General features: G+C 39.3%; 1 protein-coding gene across 1 annotated transcript; it reads right to left on the bottom strand.

Annotated features, from left to right (window-relative positions):
* Nucleotides 1-1,052: 1,052 nt before the first annotated feature.
* Nucleotides 1,053-26,085, bottom strand: IFNAR1 (interferon alpha and beta receptor subunit 1). The gene is made up of 11 exons (XM_076353233.1): nt 25,848-26,085; nt 17,059-17,179; nt 15,634-15,827; nt 14,770-14,927; nt 13,488-13,635; nt 12,435-12,549; nt 9,730-9,932; nt 8,355-8,509; nt 7,364-7,517; nt 4,130-4,284; nt 1,053-2,702 (listed from the first exon to the last, which is right to left on the bottom strand). Exons 1-11 carry the CDS (start codon nt 25,945-25,947, stop codon nt 2,475-2,477), a joined length of 1,731 nt encoding a protein of 576 aa, XP_076209348.1. The 5' UTR covers nt 25,948-26,085; the 3' UTR covers nt 1,053-2,474.

Genomic DNA, 26,085 nt, shown 5'->3' with positions numbered 1-26,085 from the left:
TTCTCCAGGAGAAAAAACATCCAGGAAGGCCAGCTACAGCATAAATCACTAAAGAGGAACAATTGCATAAACAAGTTGCATCCTCACAGCAAACAGATTATACTGAAGAAACCACACAAATACAGACAACTTCACACCGTCTTCGTTTAAGTAGCTCGCAGGAATTCAGAGGCAGAAGCTATTTACCAAAGACCACAATGACTGGAATGCTCACGTTCAGTGTTCTCATCTGAAGGCCCGATTCAGAAAACGAATTAGCACTTTCTTTCTGATTTGTCTAAATCATGCAATGCTCCCAATGTAAGCCCTAATTAAATTTATGTATGATATTCTTCACACTGAGCTTTTTAGGAAGGACAGTAACTGAAGACTCATGGTGTCGTGGTTTAACCCCAGCCGGCAACTAAGCACCACACAGCTGCTCGCTCACTCCCCCCTGGTGGGATGGGGGGGAGAATCGGAAGGGTAAAAGTGAGAAAACTCGTGGGTCGAGATAAAGGCAGTTTAATAGGTAAAGCAAAAGCCACGCACGCAAGCAAAGCAAAACAAGGAATTCATTCACTACTTCCCATGGGCAGGCAGGTGTTCAGCCATCTCCAGGAAATCAGGGCTCCATCACAGCTAACGGTTACTTGGGAAGACAAACGCCATCACTCTGAACGTCCCCCCCTTCCTTCTTCTTCCCCCAGCTTTATATGCTGAGCATGACGTCACACGGTGTGGAATATCCCTTTGGTCAGCTGGGGTCAGCTGTCCTGGCTGTGCCCCCTCCCAACTCCTTGTGCACCCCCAGCCTACTCGCTGGTGGGGTGGGGTGAGAAACAGAAAAGGCCTTGACTCTGTGTAAGCCCTGCTCAGCAGTAACGCAAACATCCCTCTGTTATCAACACTGTTTTCAGCCCAAATCCAAAACACAGCCCCATACGAGCTACTACGAAGAAAATTAACTCTACCCCAGCCAAAACAGCACACGTGGGAACTTCCTAAGTATCCATGGTGTAGCTTCAATGTCGCTACGTTAAAAATACATGGAACCAAGAAAGGGATAAAGTAGTAAATGTGCAAAATTTATTATGTTCTTCAATGAACACAGGGACATAAAATTTATAAAATTAGATCACATCTTCAAAATTAAAAAAAAATATATAAACACCAACAGTTGCTTGTTACAATAAACAGCCCACATGAAGCTCAAAACCAATTTACTCTAAGTCGATTTCTTCATAAAGAATAAGCTACTTTAAAAAAATTACTTCAGAAGAAAGTGGTATGCAAATTGAAACATTATTGCAGCATATCCTTGTAATTTGTACAAAAGAAAAATCTGTTGGCAAAATAAGACTAAGCTGAAAAAGCTTTGAATGACAAGCGTCCTCACCATTCTGTTAAAAGGCATTTTCTAAATTCAACTTATTTCTGTAATTACAAGGAACCAAGTTTCCTCCTTGTTAAGAGAGATTCACATTTCTAAATACAATTCAGTTAGAAGTAAGTATTTTACACTTCTGGTTACATAACCGTGGGGTGGGGTGAGGTGGGATGTGGAATTAATCCAGAGTAAGCCTCTCAACATGCCTTGTCATTGAGAGTAACAGTGTTCTTCAGTTTCTTCTTGCAGCATGCATCTGGCTTGGACATTTGTTGTTTTTTATCCTAAACGCAGTGCAAAACAATTTGACACAACCTCTATTTATAGAGGCCTTCCCTGTGAAATTTTTCTTTAGAGTCAAGTGAAGTGAACCTCCTTCCTGCCTTTTCCCCTCCCCGTACCTGCCGAGATTACCGAGTGCTGTGAGAGAAGAGCACCCTGATGCAGGCACACAGATACACGAACAAGCAAGTGGACACTGGGAGCATCCTGCCGCCACGGCCACACGGAATTCTACAAGGCAGCTCAGAGGAACCACTTCACTGAGGCTACTGTTGGTCTCTCTGCATCTTTTGCTCTGGACCCGCTGAGCCAAAAAGCACTGCCCCTGAGGAGGCTGGAAGAGAATGTCAGAAAAGTTCCTAAAATTGTATCCAGCATCAATTTCCTTCTGCCTCTGTAAACATCGTAAGATTCAATACTGGAATTTAAGGCTTCTGTCACAGTACACACTGGCATTCAAAACAAACCTCTAAGACAGCAAGAAACTGCTTGTGGAACAGAGCAGGCTTTTGCTGAGGTTATCACGTTCAAGTATATAAAGCGTGCAGATCTGCTCCTCTTTACGCAGATGGTATTCTTGTTATCATACGATGAAAAGTCGGTCAAAATGGTGTACGGTATGAGGAGTCAATTGTGTTTTAACTTCAGTCAGCTTGCAGCAGAGAGGGCATGTAACTTTCCACTAACAAAATGCAGATTTGGAAGCCTGAAGACACAAGATCCCAAAGTCACACTGTCTTCCTTAGGCTGCAACTTCCGTAATAAAAAAGTTAAGAGTTTATTACGCTGCCAGTCCCATATATGAATTTTATTTTCTTAAAAGTTATACTATTTCCTTTTCCAGCATTTCTTCTGACACTTTGCTCCCTGAAGTATCATCATCGTTAGAATAATTTCCTGAATCTCGACTGCTCTGTTTAGAATGTTTGTAGTCTTTAAAATCAATTTGATTTACTTCCTCTGTGATGATAGTCTCAATTATAGAACAATTTGCTATCGGTTCTTCTGTAGTTGACATATAAGGACTGCTAAAGAGCTGTCCTCCAAAACCCTGAAGAAGAAAAGAAAGAGGTGAACATTCATACATAATACCTAAATGATTCCACTTAACGCCACAGCTGTACAAATCTGGTGTATCGTACTCAGTAGCATCGTGAGGTTTTCTACCTATAATATGCCATTTATTTCCTTAAGTTCACAAACTCAAAGTTAGGATGAAGTTTAGTTGCATTCATATAATCGAACACTAAAGAATGACTCTAGCGTTAATCTTAACCCTTTTGCTGTGCTCATAGTTGTCAGTCATCTAGGTAACTGCAATATTTCATTGATTATAGCCTTATGAGGCCACACAAGAACTAAAGGAAAACCCTAATTTATAACACTTTCAAAGATCACGTGGTAGCACGGGAATGACAGGTGTGTGTTTGCAGAGTCTACAAATCATTATCAGTTATAAAGCAAAGGCTGAAAGAAGAAAGAGGAAGTGAGCTGCTGCAGCAGGATACCAAGCTTTATACAGCTCTCAACAGTGCACTGCTGTCTATCCTACACGCTTTAAATCTATTCTCTGAAGTGGTCATTTATATCAAATCCATCACAAAAGGCTCTAAATATGCATTGCATTAATTATGTTACCAGTTTTCTACTGAACCAACCAGCTAAAATGCTGCCTTACACATAAATTAAATTCAGATTAGCCCTTGTAAACCATGAGACTGGTTTTAAATTACAACTTTATTCAGAAAGCTTTGTATACTACATATCCCAGGAGCTTCAGTGAGATGACGACACACGTTAGGAAGGCCATACACTGCTCAACATCAATGTTCTGAGCGACACAGAAGGAAGCACAGTGAAAAGCAGTTCTTGCTACATTTCAGAATACACCTACACTTTCGTGTTGCCCTGTTCATTCCAGAACAGGATCCCCGCTAAGTACTACCCGTGCCAAGCTGAGCTGGAAATTGGACATCATCTGCCTGTTTGGAGACTATCCAGGCCACTAGGTCAGGAGATGGTAGAAGCATTGGCTGCCTGCTACACTAAAGTTTCCTCCGAAGACGGGGCTTGCATTTTCGCCTCCTCTGAGTTTTAAAGGATGGCAAAAAGGCTAGAGCATGCTCTTCCAGATAACACAATGGGAAAACATTTCTGGTCTCACATAGCAGGGCAAAAGTACATTATCACATTGGGTAGACATGCGTGCTCTCTGGAACGAAGGATCGTTAGCAACACTTTTGCACAGATAGAAGAAAAACGTAAAAGTTAAAATATTTGCTAATCGCAGAATTCTAGAAATTGATGCTACCCTTTTTTTCCACAGGAATTCCTGCACTTCGTTAAAATCTATACAATTAATCTTGGCATACCCACAAGACCACAGGATAACAGATAAACAGTTCTTCATAATATTTTCTGTTCATTTTTCTAAAAATACATCTGCTTAACGAATGAGAAAAATACGTCTCATCTTACCTCTATGTTCAAAGGAGGCTGGCATGATGGAAAGAACACGTATTTCATTTTAGCGTAGGCTTGATACAGGGCAAAAACAAGCAGTGTAGCCACAAGCAAGACCACGATCAGGGCAATTACAAATGTTGCTATAATGACCAGAGGAAAAATTTCACCTAAAAAAATTGAGTAAAAACCATTTAGTCTAGGTATTTATAAACGACAAAGATTAAAGAACAGATTATCTCCAAATCTGCTACAGTATTTATCATAAAATTTCCCATTTCCACAGTACTATACCCAGCCATGATGATCATTACAAGAATGATGCCATTCCAATATCTTAGATAATTTTAATAAAAACACAGCACAAAATATTTATCCAAATATAAGAACACAGGTATTTGCAGACAGGATCAGAACCAAGATCCAGTTATTCCCAGTTATATGTCACTATTTGACAGCAGGACAAAAAGGCTGCACATAGGCAGCTACCATGAAGCGCTTGATGCATGTAAATCTATTGCGCTATTGCTTGTGTACAGGGTCTAACCCCAAGGAACATAATATGTAGTTGATAGAGCTTTCTCCTTTAAAAAGGCAGAGATACAGGAGTAAGAAATCCCACGGGCTATGGAGTAAGAACAGGCAATTACTACAGTGAAGTTGGCCCATGGTTATTTAGCCAGGAAATCATTAGAGTGCCTAGACTTGCAGGGTCTTCAGGGGCCCAAAAGCATCCAGATGGTTTCTTGGACAGGAGAGGAACTCCAACTGTAAGCTTCAGATGACTACAACACAGCCAATAGAGAGAAAAAGGACCTTCCAACGAGCATCTATTCCTTTCAGATGCTTATCTAAGAAGAAATCAGTCCTAAGGCTATTCCAGTTATTTTCTACACTGGTAGTTTAGACACTAGCTCAGCACTAGATTTTACTTTGTCAGTATAGAAAGGAGAGATGAATTTCACTTCAATGCTCAAACATGGTGTCATCAACTTGATGACACCAAGCTGAGTGGTGCAGTTGGTTACCCTGAGGGAAAGGACACCATCCAGAGGGACCCTGACAGGTTTGAGGAGTGGGCCAATGCTGTGAAGTTCAACAAGGCCAAGTGCAAGGTCCTGCACCTGGGTGGGGGCAATCCTCAGTATCAGTGCAGACCAGAGGATGAATGATTGAGAGCAGCCCTGCCGAGAAAAGACCTGGGGATACTGGTGGATGAAAAATTGGATGTGAGCCAGCAATGTGCACTTGCAGCCCAGAAAACCAGTTGTATACAGGGCTGCATCAAAAGAAGTGTGGCCAGCAGATGGAGGGAGGCAATTCTCCCCCTCTGCTCCACTCCGTGAGACCCCACCTGGAGTACTGCATCCAGCTCTGGGGCCTCCAGCACAAGACAGACATGGACCTGTTACAGCGGGTCCAGAGGAGGGCCACAAAAACGGTCAAGAGGGTTGGAACACCTCTCCTATGAAGAAAGGCTGAGAGAGTTGGGGTTGTTCAGCCTGGAGAAGACAAGGCTCCGGGGAGACCTTATTGCAGTCTTTCAGTACTTAAAGGGGGCCTATGAGAAAGAGATACTTTTTACCTGTAGTGACAGGACAAGGGGCAATGGTTTTAAACGGAAAGAGGGTATGTTTAGATTGGACATAAGGAGGAAATTCTTTACGATGAGGGTGGTGAGACACTGAAACAGGTTGCCCAGAGAAGTTGTGGGTGCTCCATTACTGAAAGTTTTCAAGGTCAGGTTGGACAGGGCTTTGAGCAACCTGGTCCAGTGGAATACGTCCCTGCCCATGGCAGGAGGATTAGACTGGATGATCTTTGAAGGTCCCTTCCAACCCAAACCATTCTATGAGTCTATGGTCCTGCATTCCTGTATTAACCCAGGAACTCTGGAAAACCTTCTAACAGGCTAGGCTCAGTTCCAGGACTCAAAGTTGGGACCTTATGGTAGAAGGAGTTTACATGACAGAATCCAGCTTCTGATAGCAAAATATTGTAGTCAAAGAAACCTTTTTTCTATGTAGTCGTAAGCTATTCAGTGCTTAAGTTCAAGAGTCTTGCAAGCTTCCTTCTCCCCTCCGCTCTTCTGCTTTGCAACATATTCTCTGGTACTATCTCTAATGAACAAACAAACTGAAGGGAGTTTGAACATACTAAAATTAATACATACCAGGAGACACTTTACAAATAATCAAGATGAGACAATCAGGTCTTTTTATCTCTTATTTCCAGTTAGTGTGAATGATCAAAGAATGAAAGATTTCCACACTGGGATATAAGAACAGATGGGAAGTACAGGGCATGATCTGTATGTCTGCACCTCTCAATGTAGAGTCTTGAATGTACTGCTTGGTCTTAAATAGGCTCATTATAATAGAAGAATCTAGGGAAGACTAATAACTAACTAGTAAAATAAAGAATTTCTCTTATGAAGGTAAAAAAGTAGTATTTGTTTCTTTTTAGGCTTGATAAAGACAAAGCAGCGAGGACTACAATATAAATGAATCCTAAGAGCTTAAGATGTAAGAAAGTAGCATTACTATTACTACATTTTCTTAGCTTTAAGTCAGTTTGGATATTTAGTAATTTTTCTAGTGTTACAGCCTGTTAATAGAAGATAATTGGCCAAATTAAATTCAACAGATAACTTGCTCTTATGTTCTGAGTGAGTGTAATCCATCTACAAATGTATTCTCGTTTTGCACAAAGGTGAGCTTTCAGCTATAATGAGTCTGATGATTTGTCTCCTCACACTTTAGCACAGGATTTTTTAAAATGGAATTCATTCACAGAAGAATTAAGACAATTTCAAGAATAAAATATTCTTGAAAACATAGCATTTGGTGATTCCTTGCACCCTCCTAAAAAGTACCTTGAAAAGTATCTTGAAAGTACTAGAAATCAAAGCTTGCCTATTAACAAGTCATTGTACAGAACTAAGTTTAATTCATAATCATTACAGTTATTAATCTGAGATAATATCTAAACTGAGTTGTTTCGTGGAATAACCAGGACGTAATTTTGATCAGGTCAGAACAGAAGCAGTTTATTAGTTTAGCTATAGGAGAGAACACAGAGCAGCAAAGTGACTGACCGCTGATACGGATCTCTGCCCAACTAGGTGCTAACTCTGTGAGGCCATTAAGTCATGCTGCAAATTTTTTTTAACTAGCGAGACCTGCAAAGGCCTATGAAGGGTTAACAATTTTACTTCCAGAGGTCTAACAATTCCCAAGCTCCTCCTACCTCCAGGTGTTCTGATGCATTTCTCTTTGCTGTAATGACTGCTTTTGTTGTAAAATTCTGAGAATGCTTGTACTTTTACGCAGTACAAAGTCGAGGGTGTTAGATCAGAGAATGTCCCTATTGTCTGTTTTATCTCTTTCATTTTGATTTCCTCCTGAAAAAGAAAAATTGGAAGAATAAGATGCACATAAATAGTACAACAGTCCCTCAAATAGATTAGAATTTTGGCCTCTGCTGAAGAAGTAATTCTGTAAGAAGTTAGACACCCTTCTGCACTTGGATTAAATAAAATAAAAGAAACCACACAACTCTCTCCTAAGCAAACACATTCCAGAAACACTTATCGGCAAGAACCAACTGCTTTCACCATACTGAAATTCTACAGTTCAAAGCTGTGTGCAAAATGAAACTTCCTCCTGTTGCAGTTTGTTTTCTTCTCTTCTTCCACGCATTTACACATACACATTTACCAATTACTGTAAAAATATTTTACTGTGAGAAGCATTTAAAGAAGATGGAAAGATCCATTAAAACGTGAGCTAAAAGCATGCAAGACTTCATTGTTTTATGATACTTATAGCTATAAAACTGCAAATACAGAAAGAAACGAATTTGAGGGGCCAGAAGCTACATTAAGACAGTGCAGAGTCATACTGTAAGAAAGACAGCATCACAAGAACCCTACAACTTCTATTTAAAAGTGAGCCATTTAGCAGCTTGTACAAAACTCAGTGCAATTCTGCAAATCATTACACATAGCCACATCAATGGAAAAAGACTAAAATCTCTACTACTTTCTGATAAAAGTCGTCTTGACCAGATTTTTAAAAGAATCTTTCAGAAAAAAAATGCAAAACAAAACAAATTGATTGCATGATCAATACACCATATATGTGCCTCTTTCGAAAACAAGCTTCTTGAGGAGAACTCTAACTCAGTATTTAAGTCAACAAATTTTATATACTGTTTTAAGTATTTAACTAGTTCATACCTCATTATTTGATGAATTCTTCCAATACAGAACCCGGTAAGACAAGTCATAATGGTCCCTCATGACTTCACTCTCAGATCCTCCTGGAGGAGAAATCTGGATATGGAGCAAAACATCACTGATGTCCACCTTTACATCAGGAGGGCCAATTTCATCTTAAGACATTTAAAAAAAAAAAAGTTACAAATAAGACTGAAAGAATACAAATAAAAATATTCCATAAAATACTGTAATTTTTATCTATGACAATTTTTAAGAAACGTGTACTTAAAAGTCTAACTTGACTAATAGCTTTATTCAGAATCTAGAGTCCTGAGAAATATTTCAATTATTTTCACTTTCCACATTCATATGTTGCTTCTGCAAGTTTCAGTGACATGAAATACACAGATGGTGGGATTAACTCTGTGCAAGTCAAAGTGAAACTACTGAACACTTCTTAATCTCAGCAGGATATGGGCCCTTTTTTTCCACATACACCCTCTTTCACAGTTATAGTATAGTTGAAAAGTGAGAAGCATTACAGTTTTTGTTTTCTTTTGTTGAATTATTTACCTAGGTCACTGTTATCTTATTGAAGGATTATCTAATTACTAAGAGCTTGGACAAGGGAAAGCTGACATATAGAATAACTATTGATTCCATCTTCAATATGGAAGGCAATGGAATATTACCCTACATATTAGATAAACATTTCTTGATATTTATGATTGACAACTATTTTTGAAGTCAAACATTTTAGTAAGGTCACATTTCTCACAAAAAAGTGCAACAAAGATAAAAATTACTATAATTTCACTCTGGAGAGTGTTACATATTTTTGACTTAGATGTCACTATCATTTAAGACTGCTTTTTCATGAAGCTCTTCAGGGTTGTATGTCAATGTAATACTGCTTCAGCACAAAATTCAGGGGTGCACTGTGCAGGGGTAGAGAGAAGGAGGAGATGAGAGTAGATGCACAAGAAAATAGAGGCAGCGGATTCCAAAATTATTTGACTTTGGCATTATTTTTCTGAGATATCAAGAAGTGCTCCCTGTCGATGGCAAAAGTCAGACTAGGGATATTTCTAGTACAATCTCACACAGTGATTAATGTAGTATACAGCACGATTATAAAATGCCATATTATGCTTTGTGGTTTAACTTTGTAAAGCAAATGATATGATTCTAAATATAGTGAAATACTGGCTGCGCTGAATAAAGAAGACCATGGAAAAACTCCTGTTGAACTTGATGAGGCCAGGATTCCCAACACAGTTTCTGTAGGGGAACTATGTATTCAGTTTCATTAATCTAGCAAGTTTCTCTTTGCAAATAATAGCATTTGGTACAAGTCTGAGAAATGAAAATTTAAGAAAACACATTTGCTTACTTATTATCAGAGGATCTACTTTTACTTCATTAGACAAACATGATGTATTATATTCACTCATGGCCTGCACACGGAGATAATAAAATCCAGAAACAGTAGTGATGATAGATGAGAAACTGCATTGTGTATCAGTGATGTTTTCACATCCAGGTACATTGAGCCACTTCACTGAGTAATCATCATGAAGTTTCTTTAGATACCCACTGCAAAAGATAGTTTAGAAGTTTTTGATGTGAGGTCATTGAACTCAGGGGGAAAAAAAAAAAGCACGTTCACTTGTGCTACATAGGTTTTTTTTATTTTTAGAAGAATGGGCCTCTTAGAAATTTCTCATATTTAGAATACTGTTTTGTCATTTATAACTAAAACAATGAAGTATAACTGGATCAGGAAATACAAATTACTGTTTTAATCAAGCCTCAAGAGAAAAATGACATATCGGTTTTAGAAATTTTTAAAATCCAAATTAAGATTTTTCATACAGTTCTGTTAAGTCGATTATTTTTCTGTCATGCCAAAGGAATTCCAAACAAATGCTAGAGGTATCTCTCCTCTTCATTTAGATGCTGGCCACAACACTTGTGTGACAACTGGATATTAAGATACAGGTTTATAGACATGATGGGTTTTTTTTTTTCCATGTTGGGATCTGACCAGAAGTAATCAAAGACATTGACAATTAAAACCCTGAACACCTGCATTTCTGCTCGCTTCTAGTCATCTAATTTCTTCATATTCAAAAAAAACCCAAGCAATGCAAGCTTCATATCTCTTAAAAAAGTTACCGTGCGTCCTGAAGGAAGTGGCAGATGAAGTTGCTGAGCCACTATCCATGGTATTTGAGAAGTCGTGGCAGTCTGGTGAAGTTCCCACTGACTGGAAAAGGGGAAACATAACCCCCATTTTTAAAAAGGGAAAAAAGGAAGACGCGGGGAACTACAGGCCAGTCAGTCTCACCTCTGTGCCTGGGAAGACCATGGAACAGATCCTCCTGGAAGCTATGCTAAGGCACATGCAGGACAGGGAGGTGATTCGAGACAGCCAGCAGGGCTTCACCAAGGGCAAGTCCTGCCTGGCTAACCTAGTGGCCTTCTATGATGGGGTGACTACATCAGTAGACATGGGAAGGGCTACAGGTGTCGTCTATGTGGACCTCTGTAAGGCCTTTGACACGGTCCCCCACAACACCCTTCTCTCTAAACTGGAGAGGTATGGATTTGATGGGTGGACTGTCCGGTGGGTGAGGAATTGGTTAGATGGTCGCACCCAGAGGGTAGTGGTCAACGGCTCAATGTCCAGATAGAGACTGGTGATGAGTGGTGTCCCGCAGGGGTCCGTATTGGGACCAGTACTGTTTAATATCTTCATCAATGACATAGACAGTGGGATAGAGTGCACCCTCAGCAAGTTTGCAGATGACACCAAGCTGAGTGGTGCAGTCAACACGCCAGAGGGATGGGATGCCATCCAGAGGGACCTGGACAAGCTCAAGAAGTGGGCCTGTGTGAACCTCATGAGGTTTATCAAGGCCAAGTGCAAGGGCCTGCACCTGGGTCGGGGCAACCCCTGGTATCAATACAGGCTGGGGGATGAAGGGATTGAGAGCAGCCCTGCCAAGAAGGATTTGGGGGTACTGGTGGATGAAAAGCTGGACACGAGCCAGCAATGTGCACTCACAGCCCAGAAGGCCAATCGTATCCTGGGCTGCATCCAAAGCAGCGTGGCCAGCAGGTCGAGGGAGGTGATTCTGCCCCTCTCCTCTGCTCTGGTGAGGCCCCACCTGGAGTGCTGCGTCCAGCTCTGGAGCCCTCAGCATATTTAAAGTATTTAAAGGACGTGTAGATGAGGCGCTTGGGGACATGGTTTAGTGGGCATGGTGGTGTTGGGTTGACAGTTGGACTCGATCTTAGTGGTCTTTTCTAACCTTAATGATTCTGTGATAAGAAAAACATGGACCTGTTGGAGTGGGTCCAGAAGGGGGCCACAAAAATGATCAGGGGGATGGAACACCTCTCCTATGAAGAAAGGCTGAGAGAGTTGGGGTTGTTCAGTCTAGAGAAGAGAAGGCTTCGGGGAGACCTTATTGCAGCCTATCAGTACTTAAAGGGGGCTTATAAAAAAGATGGTGACAGACTTTTTAGCAGGGCCTGTTGCGACAGGACAAGGGGGAATGGCTTTAAACTAAAGGCAGGTAGATTTAGACTAGATCTAAGGAAGAAATTTTTTATACTGCGGGTGGTGAAGCACTGGCACAGGTTGCCCAGAGAGGTGGTGGATGCCCCATCCCTGGAAACATTCAAGGTCAGGTTGGACGGGGCTCTGAGCAACCTGATCTAGTGGAAGATGTCCCTGCCCACGGCAGGGGGGTTGGACTAGGTGACCTTCAGAGGTCCCTTCCAACCCAAACTATTCTATGATTCTATATATTTAGTAGTCCATTCCATCAGGTATGTAACATTCCATCAGGTACTTAACATTCTTAGAAGAAGCCTAGTACCATGAAATTCTAGGATGTGATGTTAGACGCAATCCTTTTAAAAGCCACACTGTTTCCAGATGATGTACCCAATGTTTCGATGAATGCATCAAGCCACTTTTGCTAAGTATTTCACCTTAACTTCTAATAACTATTTGCAAAATATAATGGATGGCATTTAGAATGACATAACCTGTTTAAACAGAGATATGGAAATTGTTTAACTCACATGAGATACTGTACATTGTAGCTCACATGTTGTTTATACCGATTATTCCAATGCAGATGAAATTTCATATTCAAAGCAAGAACGCTCACGTTTGTTGCACAGAATGGGTCATTCACTGCTCAAAATGAAAAGGAAACCCAGTTACTGAGAAGTTTTATATTATGCACAGCAATTTCTCACTTAATGAGCATTTCTCATGTAAATGGTCATGGTACACTCAATAATTAAAAAAAATAAATTGTCTGTTTTCATTATAATGATGGTAAATCAAAGTTGTGATATACACAGCATATTAAGCCTTTACTAAAAAAAAAATCAGTTAAAAATCAATTCAGAAAAAAGTACAGAAATATTGAGATTAGTAGAAATAAACTGGTTCAGCAATAACTCGATGAGAAAAATGTGTAAAATACACACACATAAACATAAAGTAATTTTGATGTACCATCCATTCAATCTAATATTGGACTTTCTACATTCCCACACTGTTATTTTTTTCCCCGAAATAAACATTTAAAAGTACTTACTGACATCTGACCAGCACACAAAAGAATTTAAACTTAGACACGCAAAACAAGCAAATGTGGCAAACTGCCACTAAGCCATTCTTCAGAATCTGTAATAATAAATTCACCAAGGCTTGCATAAAAACAGTATTTTTTTTTAAGCTTAGCTCAACTTTATATGCATTCATTTAGTACCAAGTATACAAAAGGCTTTTGTTTTGTCTACATCCTTTTCCTCCTGATTCAAAGTCACAAATTCAAAAATATCCAGTTTTCCAAAATACAGAAAGTAGTTTTTGCAGTCCAAATTAATGGACAGAATTTGCCTCAGAGCAAAAGCCTTTTTGTACTATTAAAACTCTAATATTGATAGGTGACATTTTATATTGATTTAAAATAGAAAAGGTACATAACTGTCAAGATTGCTGTTATACCAAAATGAGGAGGAACTTGGCACTTCTGCATATTTCTATTGCTTTAGAACAATTCACTTTCCAAAGTTTAAACTTGAGTAATCATTTTAAGATAAAACGATTTTACTCTGTACCTTTACGGGTAGTTTTTACACAATGAATGGGACTGAATAAGCCTTCTTTCAAGTCCAAAGGAAGAGTTGCTTGAACTTTCAAACAATAGGTAGCGTCTGGTGCAAGATCATCAATTATGTCAGTAGGAAAAATACTTCGACTTCTGAACTGTAAGAAACAATTGCAAACAGCATATGAAGATAACTGTTCTTCCCCAGGTTTCAGCCCATTTATATAATATGCCATCAAAAATGCTAAAATAGGGAGTGCAGGACAATACATGAGTTGAATAAATGCTAAAGGGAAGTTTCCAACTTAGCCATGTGATTGAAAGGAAGGAACATCTCATGCTCCTTAACACATGAAAGTGCGGAAGGATTGTGGCACTGCTCTACATGACGCATAACTCACCACACAAATATTCAGGCACATACTTAGAAGGGAAATAGTACACTTCCATTCCTCAGTTCATTGAATGAACACTCCCACCTCCCCCTCCTGCTACCTCCCTGCTTTTGGTTTACCAGACTTTTCAGCGACTGACCTTTGTATACAGCTTGTACTTAACTTAAAGCCTTTTGTCCCCTTTGATGTGTAATGATTATGACTAGGTCTTCCAAATGAACACAGACCTCTCTTCAATTCCTACCCTAATCTAGCTGGCACCCATTCCCCTAAAAGGATAAAAAAGACTGTTTCTACTTTGGTCTTTACAGAATAGCTGTATCTGCTGTGCGAGACGGACATTATGGCTTGGGAACTAGTTCACAATTACAAGACCTCAAGAGAATCCCTAAAAACCCCAACCTACAGTATAAAAACAAAGAACTTAGTTAATGACACAGGACAGTGTACTGACAGATGTAGTCAAGCTATATGGTCTCAGCAAGATCAAGTTAACCTCTTATCTCTCCCCTCCCCTATATCTATGCCTTACTGTAAATGTTTCTTCCCACTGCCTTGAACTCTTTCCCCTCCCTGTTCCTGCTGGCTGAGGGTGGCTCCTACTCCAACACATCTGAGATAGTTTCACCTTCTTCCTCATGCATTGGAAAGCGGCTCCAGCATTTAACAGAAATACAAACTCTTATCACAAAGTATCTAATACAATCCTCTAGTGAAAACAAAACCAAAAAACCCCAAGAAAACATCCCCTCCCAACTTTTAAACTGCATAGCAACAGTTATACACAGTTACATAATTAAACAATTCCACTTTAGAGCATGAAGCAACTGAAGTACATTGCTTCACAGTTATGTTAAGGTTAAAAAGTAAAAAAAAAAAAAAAAGAAGCGATCATACCTCTGCATTTGACGAGTTTTCCCAGATAACTAGATTATATTTAAAATCTAGATGAGATATCCACATTTTTCGGACCTGATTTGCTTCTGGAGGAGAAACCTTAATTTTTATTACTCCATTTCTGGACTGCAACTCTATTTCTGGGGGACCAATCTGAGCTGCAAATATTAAAAGAAAAAAAGTCAAGCATGACTATTTAAAGAAAAAACACCAAAAAAATCATTTACATTAATAAAACCACAGTAACTGCCTATAGTATCTTACTTTTAATTCTTCTGAGGCAGTAACAAGATCACAGTAATTGCCATTAGGATCTTAGTTTTCATGAATCTCAGGCAGTATCTAATAGAAATCTAACCTAACAAACAGCCACCATTAGCTGGTTCTAAAAGCAGTAGAGTTAAAATGCAATATTACTAGTGAATGTTTTCCAGAATCTGCAGTGAAAAAAAATCAGTGTAAGTTATTCTAAAACATGCAAGGCAAGAAACCTAGCTCAAACAAATCAATCCAACATTGAGGGAAGGCTTCAGCACCATTCTATACTGTAACTAATGAAAAGTCACAAGGTCAGAAGAAAACTTCCAGAAAAGTCCACTGTCAAAAAGGATTTTTCTGAAATCTAGAAAAAAAACAGTGACAGAAAATTCTGTCAGAAAAACAGCATCACTTAGAATACCTTCTCCTTTCCAGAAAAGAGAGAATCATAACATTCTATGACCTGCAAATACCTTATATTACATTAAGGTTGAGAAAACCACTAGGTCATGTTGTTATGAGCAATGGAAACCACACACATTTTTCCACAATAATGTGCTGAAGGACATTCAACTAAAAATGTTGCAGTATATATGGAGCTCATACCTATAAAATACGGAATCATTTCAAAAATGCTAGACCATGGAGACACTTCTTCCCTTCTTTCAGCCCTTATATGCACATGATGTGTATCATAGTATTCAGTTATTGCTGAGGAAAAGTCACATTCCGTGAGAGTAACATTTTGACACCCAGGCAACTCCTTCCATTCTGTTTTATTTGTCTCAGTATTTCCAAACCTGTAAGAAAGAAAACGCCCCAAAAATAAAACCAAGACACAATTTAAGTCTTGAGATTCTTTTTCCATTTCTAATAAATGTCACACCATTTAATGCTGTTTTACCACCAGTACCAGTGTAATCAGTGTTATCTACTTAGTTACCCTAGAATTCATATTGCCATGTAATTCATTAATTTAATGTATTAATGTATTAGTTTAGCCTTATTACCAAAGGTTAACTATCAGTCTGCAAAGTCTGATACCAGTTTGCTTTATTCACCATGTAAACACACAGTGTCAGAAAACAGCATGAAAGAACTGCCAAAATCCAGAATTACATCCTTAGTATACGACCCTGGTCTGGCAATGATTTTATAATTCATTGGAAGAAATTTAAAAGTCTTGATGGCAAGAAGTGCTTAAAAGAGCATAAAAGCAGCAAAAACCCCCCAATTCTAACATTAGCAAGGTATGTAGATTAGGGGAAAAGAAAAACACAAAGGAGAAAACTGGAGTTCAGCAATAAGTGTTGGAATAATTAGCTTTACAGAAGCTATTTTCAAAGCAGCTGTTTCTCATCTACACATTGAAGAAAGCGAGCTCTTTTTTTAATCCAAAACCATACACTAGGAAATCCTAAAATCACAAACTTCTTAAGTGATTTTATCTTCAAAGTGTTTTTTAATATTTACTTGTCAGGAAAGTGCCACAAAATACCAAATGTATATGTATATGCATGCGTAAGTATTGGTACATGAAAGAATTGAAGAAAGCCAAGCAAACATTTAAGAATAAAATTTAGATTGTTTCATCTGGTGATTAAAATTTGCAGATATCTGGATTCATAAACACTGACAAATTATTCAAAAGCTACCCGGAAAATCTCAAATTCTGTGTGTGTGTGTGTCCATAATGTAGCTTAATTAAAAAAACAAAACAGAGAATAAATAAATCTAAATACTACATTTCTAAGTGTACCGGTGAATCTTCTCAAAGAACCACTCTAGTATTAAGCATTACTATCAAGTGTGTTCTGCATTTATAACACATCACTATCAGTGAACAATCTAATTTTACATATGAATTAGACAAACGAAGGACAATACTAGGATTCTACTTCATTTCAAGACTTTCAAAAAGTCTCCAGAAGTTTTACATGGCAGTATCAAGAAGCATAGTAATTAATTAATATGCTCTTCCACACAAATAAGCATCAGACATTTCTGGCTCAGAATAAAGTTACTACTTACCACTGGTATTCTGCTGAAAATGTCACATTGGTATCATTCCCAGGGTAGTTCCACCTTAGAGTGAAATTTGTATTTACAACATAGACCTGAATATCCTGAGGACTCTTCAGATTAGTTTGGCCTACAAGAAAGTAACATAAAGATTTATAAAGATTGGGATAAATAATTTGTACATAACTTAAGAATAACTTACTTTTGTTAAAAAAGTAGAGAGTTATAGTGAAATGAAATAACAATAAACATAAGAGTTAAAAAAACCCCATGCTACTCAAACGGCACTTCAATATACAGCTCAGGAGCTGTGCATCAGGTAGCTCCTTTGCCTATTTGACTACGCAGCTCTTTCCTCTGTGCTTAAAGACTTTCTCCCCACAGCCCTTTAAAAAAAGTATATACAGTTGTAACATTCAAGGCCTGTGTTCACTGTCATGGGTTGATTATAAGCAGTCTGAATGCATTTAAACCAGTATTTTATTGGTTGGATCCAACATCTGGATCTCAGCTGCAAAGTGCTAGGGATTGACCTAATGCTGTCATTTCATGGTTGTGGAACAGATTGAGCATAGCAGACTTGGTTTATGTTACATGTTACTGCCATAAATTCAACGTATTGAACATAAATCCCTTTCAGTGAGGCTCCATCACATAGCAGATCTTGTATCTTGCTCATGGTAATCCTATGTTTTCTCTTATACAAAGAACACTGCATAAAATGACTTATGGAGGGCAAGGGCTAAGTCTCAGGACACATATAAGAATGTCTATAACATCAAGCAAAGGACCAGACCACGCGAAGAGAAGTCTTAACAAGCAGATTGCCAACAGGAGGGAAGCATGCATGCTAGAATCACCTGCAGGGTATCTCTCTCTCCTCTTTATTTTCCACCTTTCAAAAATAATTATTAAAAAAAAAACCCAACTGCCTCATAATTACCTTATATTCCACTTCCTAAAGAAGACTTCTTTACCATTAACTTTGAGATATGCAGAATCCTAGGTGTCCCATTTGGTATACAATTCAGGTATCAGAAGACAGATGAGAGTAACAATGCCGTGGGAGAAGGAATTATTCTGATACAAAAATTGAAATTTACCTAGCTATTTATAAGGTGCATTTTGCTTTGAATTATTTCACACCAGTCTATGGCACTGTTTCAAAGCAGCGAGGCTAAAAAGTTACAAATCAGGGCTGAAAGTTTGGACTGAAAGTTTTCTAGTACTAGAAACTAAACCAGACTGTGGCCTACTGAGCAAAGGGAAACAGTGTGAAGGCACAGGCAATACCTGTGAACTGAGGAAACCTCAGGCAGAAGTCACTAAAATTATACCAAAACCACCAACTAAGCAGCCATATCCAGATTTAGAGGACTTCATCTAAGTCCTTCTGCCTGGTATCCTATACTAGGTATCTTTGACAACCCAGGCTATGTACAATTTAAGCAACGCATACCTCTGTCCTCTGACTAAGAATGCACTTTAAACTTCTAACACATCGGGGGGGGGAATTAACAAAATAATAATTAAAAAAATAAATCACCACACACCTCTGACTTGACTTTCTATTTTAACCAGTTGTGTGTTACACTATTAATCACGTCCCAATGGCTACAACTTCTAAAAACATGTTAGTGACCATCACTCTGAAATTGCTTTTTGATGTCAGTCTAATATTTTATTACAGTGGGAAGAAATCAGAACAAATACATCCTATTTCACCTGGGCAATCAAAGTCTGTTTGCACATCTAAAGGGTTATCCTGAATTTGATTTTAAGAGTGGCTCTTCATTGTAAAATATGAAATAGTTTTTGCATGATGACCAAGTTCTCTTTATAAAAAGGAAACGTGTGTGGAAAAGAAGTCTCTAAACTGAAGCCTGCAAAATCCTTTTGGAGAATAGAGTTAAAGTGATATCCATAGACTACTGACTTTTGGAAATAACTCCTGAAAGCACAAAACCTGAAAGGAAAAGAATTCAATAAAACCTCACGGATCCCACTACAGAATTTATTTCCACAATGCATGAATTTTTTACTCTTCTAAGCTGACAGACTAAGATAAGCCCAGAGAATGCCAAACTACATTTGATCATCAGAAAATAAGCAAGCAAAGGAAATAACTAATTTTTTTCAGATATTTATCCAACAGATGGCTACAGTTCAGCCAAAAAGCTTATGATAACAAAGGCAGCTGTTTCAGATTTTGGCAGATAATAGCAATTTTTAATATTTATATCCCTTCACAAAGAAAATACTTCATGGGAAAACATTATTTTCACTTTATTTGAGAATGTTTGCATTAAATTTAGGAATCAAAAAGCCTGGAACAAAGAAGTTCCACTAGCTTTTAAAAATAATTAAAAAAAAAAGCACAACTCTGCTATTACTATAGAAAGTATAAGCCTGTCAGAGCCACCTGAAAAAAAACATGTAATAATTTGTTTGATGAATACCACCACCTATGGTAATTGACAGATTGAATGTTATAATCTTGCTTAGTAAAATTCATTGCTTTATGACCCAGCAGAAGATTAAGTGTTGTGATACAGCATAACACTTTCAATTTCAGTTCTAAAGAAACATCAACAGATTGACATCTTTCACATCTGAAGTGCAGGGTAGTGCTTTTCCCTGTAAATACATGTATTCACGTATTTGCAGAGACTTAAAAAAAAACCATTCATACACTCAATCTCTATTTAAATATTTATTTGTAAAACATCTTAATAAACAGTATGACAGAAAATCTGTTTCAAAAAAAATCTGTCTTTCTGGAATGTAATTCAACTGCTGATGTTTGAATAGCTTCCTAAAGCACACAGAAAGCGAGATACGGTTTCCTTGATTCCCTAGCAGCACACATACCAGGTTTAAATAGTACTGCCATGGCAGTACTAAACAGAAGTCTTTATAACAGGAGATTCCCAAGGTAGATTCTTTACCCTGAACAACATAGAACCTTGGAGTAAACCATAAGAAGGTAGGATTAGATAACAGTATTAGCGGAGAACCACATTGCACCTACAGAGCGCCAACGCTGATAAAAACTGCTACTATATGTTAAGACTATTATTTTTGTTTGCCTTGGATAGAAAATCAAATATTCCCTGCACTTCCAGAGTATCTTTCCCACATTTTCAAACCCTTATCTTACACACAGCATGAAGCTGTACAATAATTCTTATTAGAGCTTTTCTGGTCAGACAGGAAAAAGGAAGTCTGGAAGCAGAAACAAAATCGTTTTACGATTCATGTTCTAATCCGATATACTTTCTCCCCAAGTTACAAAAAACATGCTGATATAAAACATCCAATGGATGTTTTAAGCTAAGCTAGCTTTTTCTAAAGCTGGTAAATACCATGGCAAATAATCATATCCTCCCTCTGGATACAAACAATATTGTGAAAATACAGCTCTGGATTCTGACATTTGGAAGAAGATACAGTATTCCAGTCCTGGCGCAAGAGCACACACAGTGAATTAGAAGGAATTTATTCCAGAACATCTTTTGGGCCTTTAACCAAAGCTGACTCTCACAGGTCTCAGGTTTGACTGCCTCTTTCTCCGAGAACTTCCTCATGCAAGTTTGAACAAGGTTGGACTCCATCTTGACACTTACGCTTTTTTAATCCTCCTTACAAGCCGCTGAAACTAGGCATTAAGAGCTGTTTTCAGTGGCACGTGATAGCCTTTACAGAACTTTAATAAACAGAAACATGCTATTCAGAGACATCACCTGTAAAAGTAACTTAAAATCCACTACAGGGTTAAAAGTAACTTGTACCAATTACTCAGGGAAGACCCTATAGTTTTCAGGAATTTTCAGAAAGTTGTTCAGTGTTACGTTAAACAACGACGTACAAGTGTGAGCACTTGCAGTCGGTGCTCAGCAATAGTCAAAAAGGGAGAAAAGTTAGAAATTGATATGGAATTAAGGGAATAAAATAGAAAGCTTAATGTCATGTAAATTCATTACAGACATCTTCAACACCATGTGCAGCTCTGGAGTGCCCACTCTCATAAGCAGACAGCAGAACAGAATAAGGCAGAGAAGGGTGACAAGGACAATCTAAGGTATGGAACAGCTTCTGTCCTGGGAGGAATCAGACTATGATTCTTCAGCCTGAAAAGGAGACGGAGGGGAGGATATGAAAGATCTACAGACACCTAATGAGTGGCATGGGGAATGCAAGCGGCACAAGATTGTTTGCCATCTTCTTAACACAAAGCCAGAAGCATTAAAACAAGCACCACTCTGCTCTAAGCAAACAAATGAAACTGCTGCTTCATTGAATGCTTAGTCAATCTATGGAATTCCTTCCCCTAGTGTTATCATTTTACTCTAACTCCCGAAATGCAGAGAAAAGACTACATTTAGAAGGAGACATTGCTTTATTCGTTAGTGTGCAGAATCGGACACTTGGGGGAAGGTCCCCAAATCGAGTGTAAGGTTAAACAGAAAACTTAGCATATTTATACACTCAAGTTTCCATAATTCATTAGTATACGTCACGTTGACCCTTCGCGAAACTATACTAAGCATGCGCGGGGGTCCCGAGTGGTCATTGGTGGTCATTTGGGTAGGTGCCCCCTACTCATTCTGAGGCGTAGTTAATTTCAGGATGCCAACACAGATGTTATCTTTCCAAAGGCTTTGTAAGCATTCTATACATCCTTAATTGCTCAAGTCCTTGTGATTGTTATTCTAAGATAAGTTAAAATTCCATCTTTGACCTCATGAATGCCCTGCACAATAGCTAAACCAGAGCATATTTACCTAAGGTTAGGTTTAAACTCCGCTGATATCACTAGGACTCTGTGAATGCTCAACTCTTACCTGGCTTATGAACTCAGACACAAAGTCTCGACACTATAAATTGCTGTAACACTACGTTGTGAAGCATCACCATATACTTGCTTTTTTATTCTTTCCTACTCCACTACCAACCGCTGCTGCAGACGAACACCGGACTAGACAGCCTTTTGGCTTCATCTGGTATAAAACATAACAACAAAAAAAACCCCCGAAAAAACCACAATACTCTTTGTAGATCTATCTCGAGCCTGATTAGGTACTTTCCTCCTTGCCCTGGTCAGAAAACCAGACTATTGCTTCAGAAGGATCTCCCAGTCCTGACAGACAACCCTGATAATTCAAACTATCTTCTTCGGGAAATCAAATTTCTTATCCAAATTAAAATACCTATTTATTGAGGGTTCCACGTCGCAATTATGCTCTTTCATCTGTTCACTCCATCTCCTGTTGCAGGTAAAAAGACGGACATAATCGGAGAGCCAACTATAATTTTATACTCTTGAGGAATGTCTTTGGTTGAAACTTGTTAAAAGTTAATGATCACCAATTCACATTTTAACACTTCCTAATCACCCATTCATACATTGGAAGCACAGAAACTGAGCCAGAAGAAACCTTGCAAGATCACCTATATTTCACATTGGAGAAAGCAGGTGGCCAATTCTACATACATCATCAAATGTTTGCGTAGAGAAGTCCTATGGTTTCCACCACTGCATAATCTATTTTTACAGGCCTCCAATCTCCTGAAATATTTCGCCATCCTTACCATTAGAGGTTAGGGAAAGCCTTCTGTAAATCAAAAGCAAACAACTTCCAAATCAATTTCCTAGTAGATTCTATTGGAGGTCTGGATCTTTGCAGAAGAGATTCAAGTTTCCTTACGGCAAGGATGCTTGCTTAGTTGTTGTGTTCATAGTCCATGGACAACAAAGAGTTTACAGACAGCAAAACCCAGAGTCTAACCTACATCTCCTCTAAGCACATTTAGCCCGTGTACTTTTTGTCTATGGATATTAAAGCACATTATTCTTTACGTCAGACGTATTTGAAAACTATGTTAAACGACTAAAGATGAAGAGAAAACTGACTGGAAGCAACAATTCTTTTAGTTTTCCTTTTAAGCCAAATTTTCTAGCTTTCTGAATGACTTCTATTGCTCTCTTTTGTATTCTCTCCAAATGGTTGAACTTGCTTGAAACAGTATACTTCAGAAAATCACAATACTCTAGCTGAGATTAATAAATGGAAGTCTAGCTTACAAGACACGCAACCTAACCTTTTCATTTTAATTAGCACTGCTGTGCCCCAATACTTTTGGGGTTTTCTACAGCGTAGCACTTAAACTTCTACACATAAATTACAAGGCAGTGTAATGTTGCTCCCCCCACCCCCCAAACTGATATTTAGACCATCCTTTGTCATCCTCTATTTGCCTAAGTATGCAGCCCTGCACATGTCTTTTTTCAATACCACTGTACTTTTTTCTGGAGTATTTCTCCAGAATTTTCATTTCTTTGAATGACATTCATTTCATTGACAAATGAATCCTTTCATTTGTCAGGCTACTTCTCGATTCTACACCTGCTTTTCAAAGCAATTGTGAGCTCCTCCCACTTAGTTATATGTAGATTTAATAAGCTTACACTGTTCTATCACACAGATTATTAGCAGGTCCCCACTAGATACATCCTTCCCTCTTGACAGTGAACTGTAAAAAATTTTGATGAGCTGGAAAAATCATACTTAAGTAGTTTAACAAAATTATTTTTTCCAGTATGCTTAAGAGATTAGTATACAATACAGATTCAAAAGCAATACTAAGCCAAAATACATGCAATTGGAGCTCCTCTATCTGCACAGCCTTTTATTTTAGAATAGCAGAAATTCAGGTTGATTTAACATGACATTTGTTCTCAATACTAGACACGCATAGGTGATCCACTCATCCATCTTTTCACATAATACTCCCTGTTTCCAGTAAGTGTTTTGTGTTTGCTTCCCTAAATTAATTTCTTAAATCCCAATGAACAGCAATCCAGGAATGAAGGAGTAAACTCAGTAATGTTTAATTACCAGAGAAATTCCGTGATTTAGCTAGAAACCAGATACGCAAAGTAATATCTAAAAATCAAGACTTATTCCTGGTTTATTTTACCAATGATTAAAAGCCAGACATTTAAAATTAATTCATGTTTCTTCACTTAAAGCATGAGGACACTTTGGTGCTGAGGACAACATTACAAGAGATTAGACTTTTGTAGGAAGAAGAGATTAAAGACAAGAAAAGCTTTTAGCACAGTTGCCTATCTTCCTTCACCTGCCAAATTTTAATAAACTAAATACAAAACTGTTCTAATAAATAAACACCACTACTCAATTTATAATATTTTAATTAATATTTTCAATAAATGATGGTTGAAAATAATAACGATTATATAAAGTTACGGAATAACAAAAGCCATTCAACAACAGAAAAAAGTAGTCTTAGCAGGACAGAAATATACTCCCTCAGAAGATAGCGAAGGGGAAATCCTGTTAAGAGTACATAATGGCTTGCTGCTTTGTCACATTAAGTATGCGGTAGAACCAATGGAAACTTTAACTCAGCTTTTCAGCAGAGGAAGGAAAGGAGGCCTATTTTATGTGATATTAAAAAAAAAAAAAGCCAAAACCAAACATGCCCCAAAAATGATCCAACTGTTATTGGTTCCATGGGCAGAAAGGTGCTCTAGAGAACCAAGGAGAAGTCTTAGTGCAAGAACTTTTATACAGGAGTAGCAGAGAGGTACTGCTCGTTTTGACAAGGAAGAAGGTGAGAGGTCACTGTAGCAGAGCAATTACTTCTAACTCTAGAAGTAGTATATGGCATGTTAGTCACTTGCTATAATATGTGTGGGTTAATCAAAGTAGCTGCATGTATCACAATGCTTCCAGTTTTGGGATGGAATTTGGGGCTGATGCACAAAGAATTCACCTACAAACCAAATGGATGAAAGTAAACAAAGAAAGAGAGAAGGTTCCAGAGTTGCTTCTCTGCCCGAATCCTACCATGAATGCAAAGCGTGGACCCCTGAAGACAGCCTTTCCCTAGTCTTCTTTTGGGTATGCCGAACTAGAACAATACAATCTTACACAGAATTCAAGAGCTTAGGTGGCATCAGAAGCAGCAGGCACACACTAGCCCGTGGCTAGAATATTTCCATTATCCCAACTAGCTTAGCCCATATACTTTCTGTTGCATGTCACGACGTCCTGTAAATATGCAGGAAGGTAATTTACAGCTTAGCTGGACTGCACAATACTCCCCCCTTGAAAAAACGTTTTGTGCAATAGTTGTTTCTTACCGCTTAAGGATGTAAGAAGCAGCACGTTACTACCTTGTGAGGTAAATCATTACCCTGCAATTTTACTTCTCTCACTTTGTACTTCAGGCTCTGTCAGGCTAGACTGAGATGCCTTTCAAGCAAATCAATACGATTCAAAACGTGTTTGCCCCACGCTTAAGCTACAGCCGCTACAATTCACAGATAGCAAGTAAGCCTGAAGCAGACGAGATGAAGACAGCTACTTAACTGTAGAGTAAAACCCAAGGCACTCGACGGAAACCGAGCCCCGCTTACACAGGCAGACACACCCATCCGGACCCAAGGCCTGGATGCCTTTGCATCCCCGCAGCGGCGCCTACGGAGCGGGCTCCAGCACCACGTCCGCCTCTACAGCGCCGCAGGCCGAGGCACCGGACAGCCCGCTGCGGGACCGAAGCGGGAGGGTCCGCAGCCGCAGTCTCGGCGGGGGGGGCTGCCGGGGGCACCCCTGCCGCGCCACACGCAGCAAGGCAGCAACGGCACAAGGCACAAGCCGCGACCCGCTCCCCCCGCCCCCCCCTTGAGAACGGGCCCCACACCAGCCCCCAGCCGCCGCCCGGGTGCCGTACCGTGCCGCGCCCTGCCCTGCCCGCTCACCGGGACCCACCTGCGCAGTGCAGGGGCAGCGCGACCAGGAGGCAGGACAGCAACGCCGCCAGGGCCGCGCGCCCCACGCCAACCGCCGTCGCCGCCGCTCCGTCGCCCATCCGTCCCTCAGCACAACCGGCGCCCGCGCCGTTACTGGAAGCCCTGGGCGGCTGCACATGCGCAGACAGCCTCCGCGCCGCGCTGCCGGCGGTGGGGTTGGGGCAGGCTGCCGGACCGGGCGGGGCACAAAATGTCGG

Source organism: Aptenodytes patagonicus, chromosome 1 (genome assembly GCF_965638725.1).
Source record: "Aptenodytes patagonicus chromosome 1, bAptPat1.pri.cur, whole genome shotgun sequence".
NCBI lineage: Eukaryota > Metazoa > Chordata > Aves > Sphenisciformes > Spheniscidae > Aptenodytes > Aptenodytes patagonicus.
This window is presented reverse-complemented; position numbering and strand designations above follow the sequence as displayed.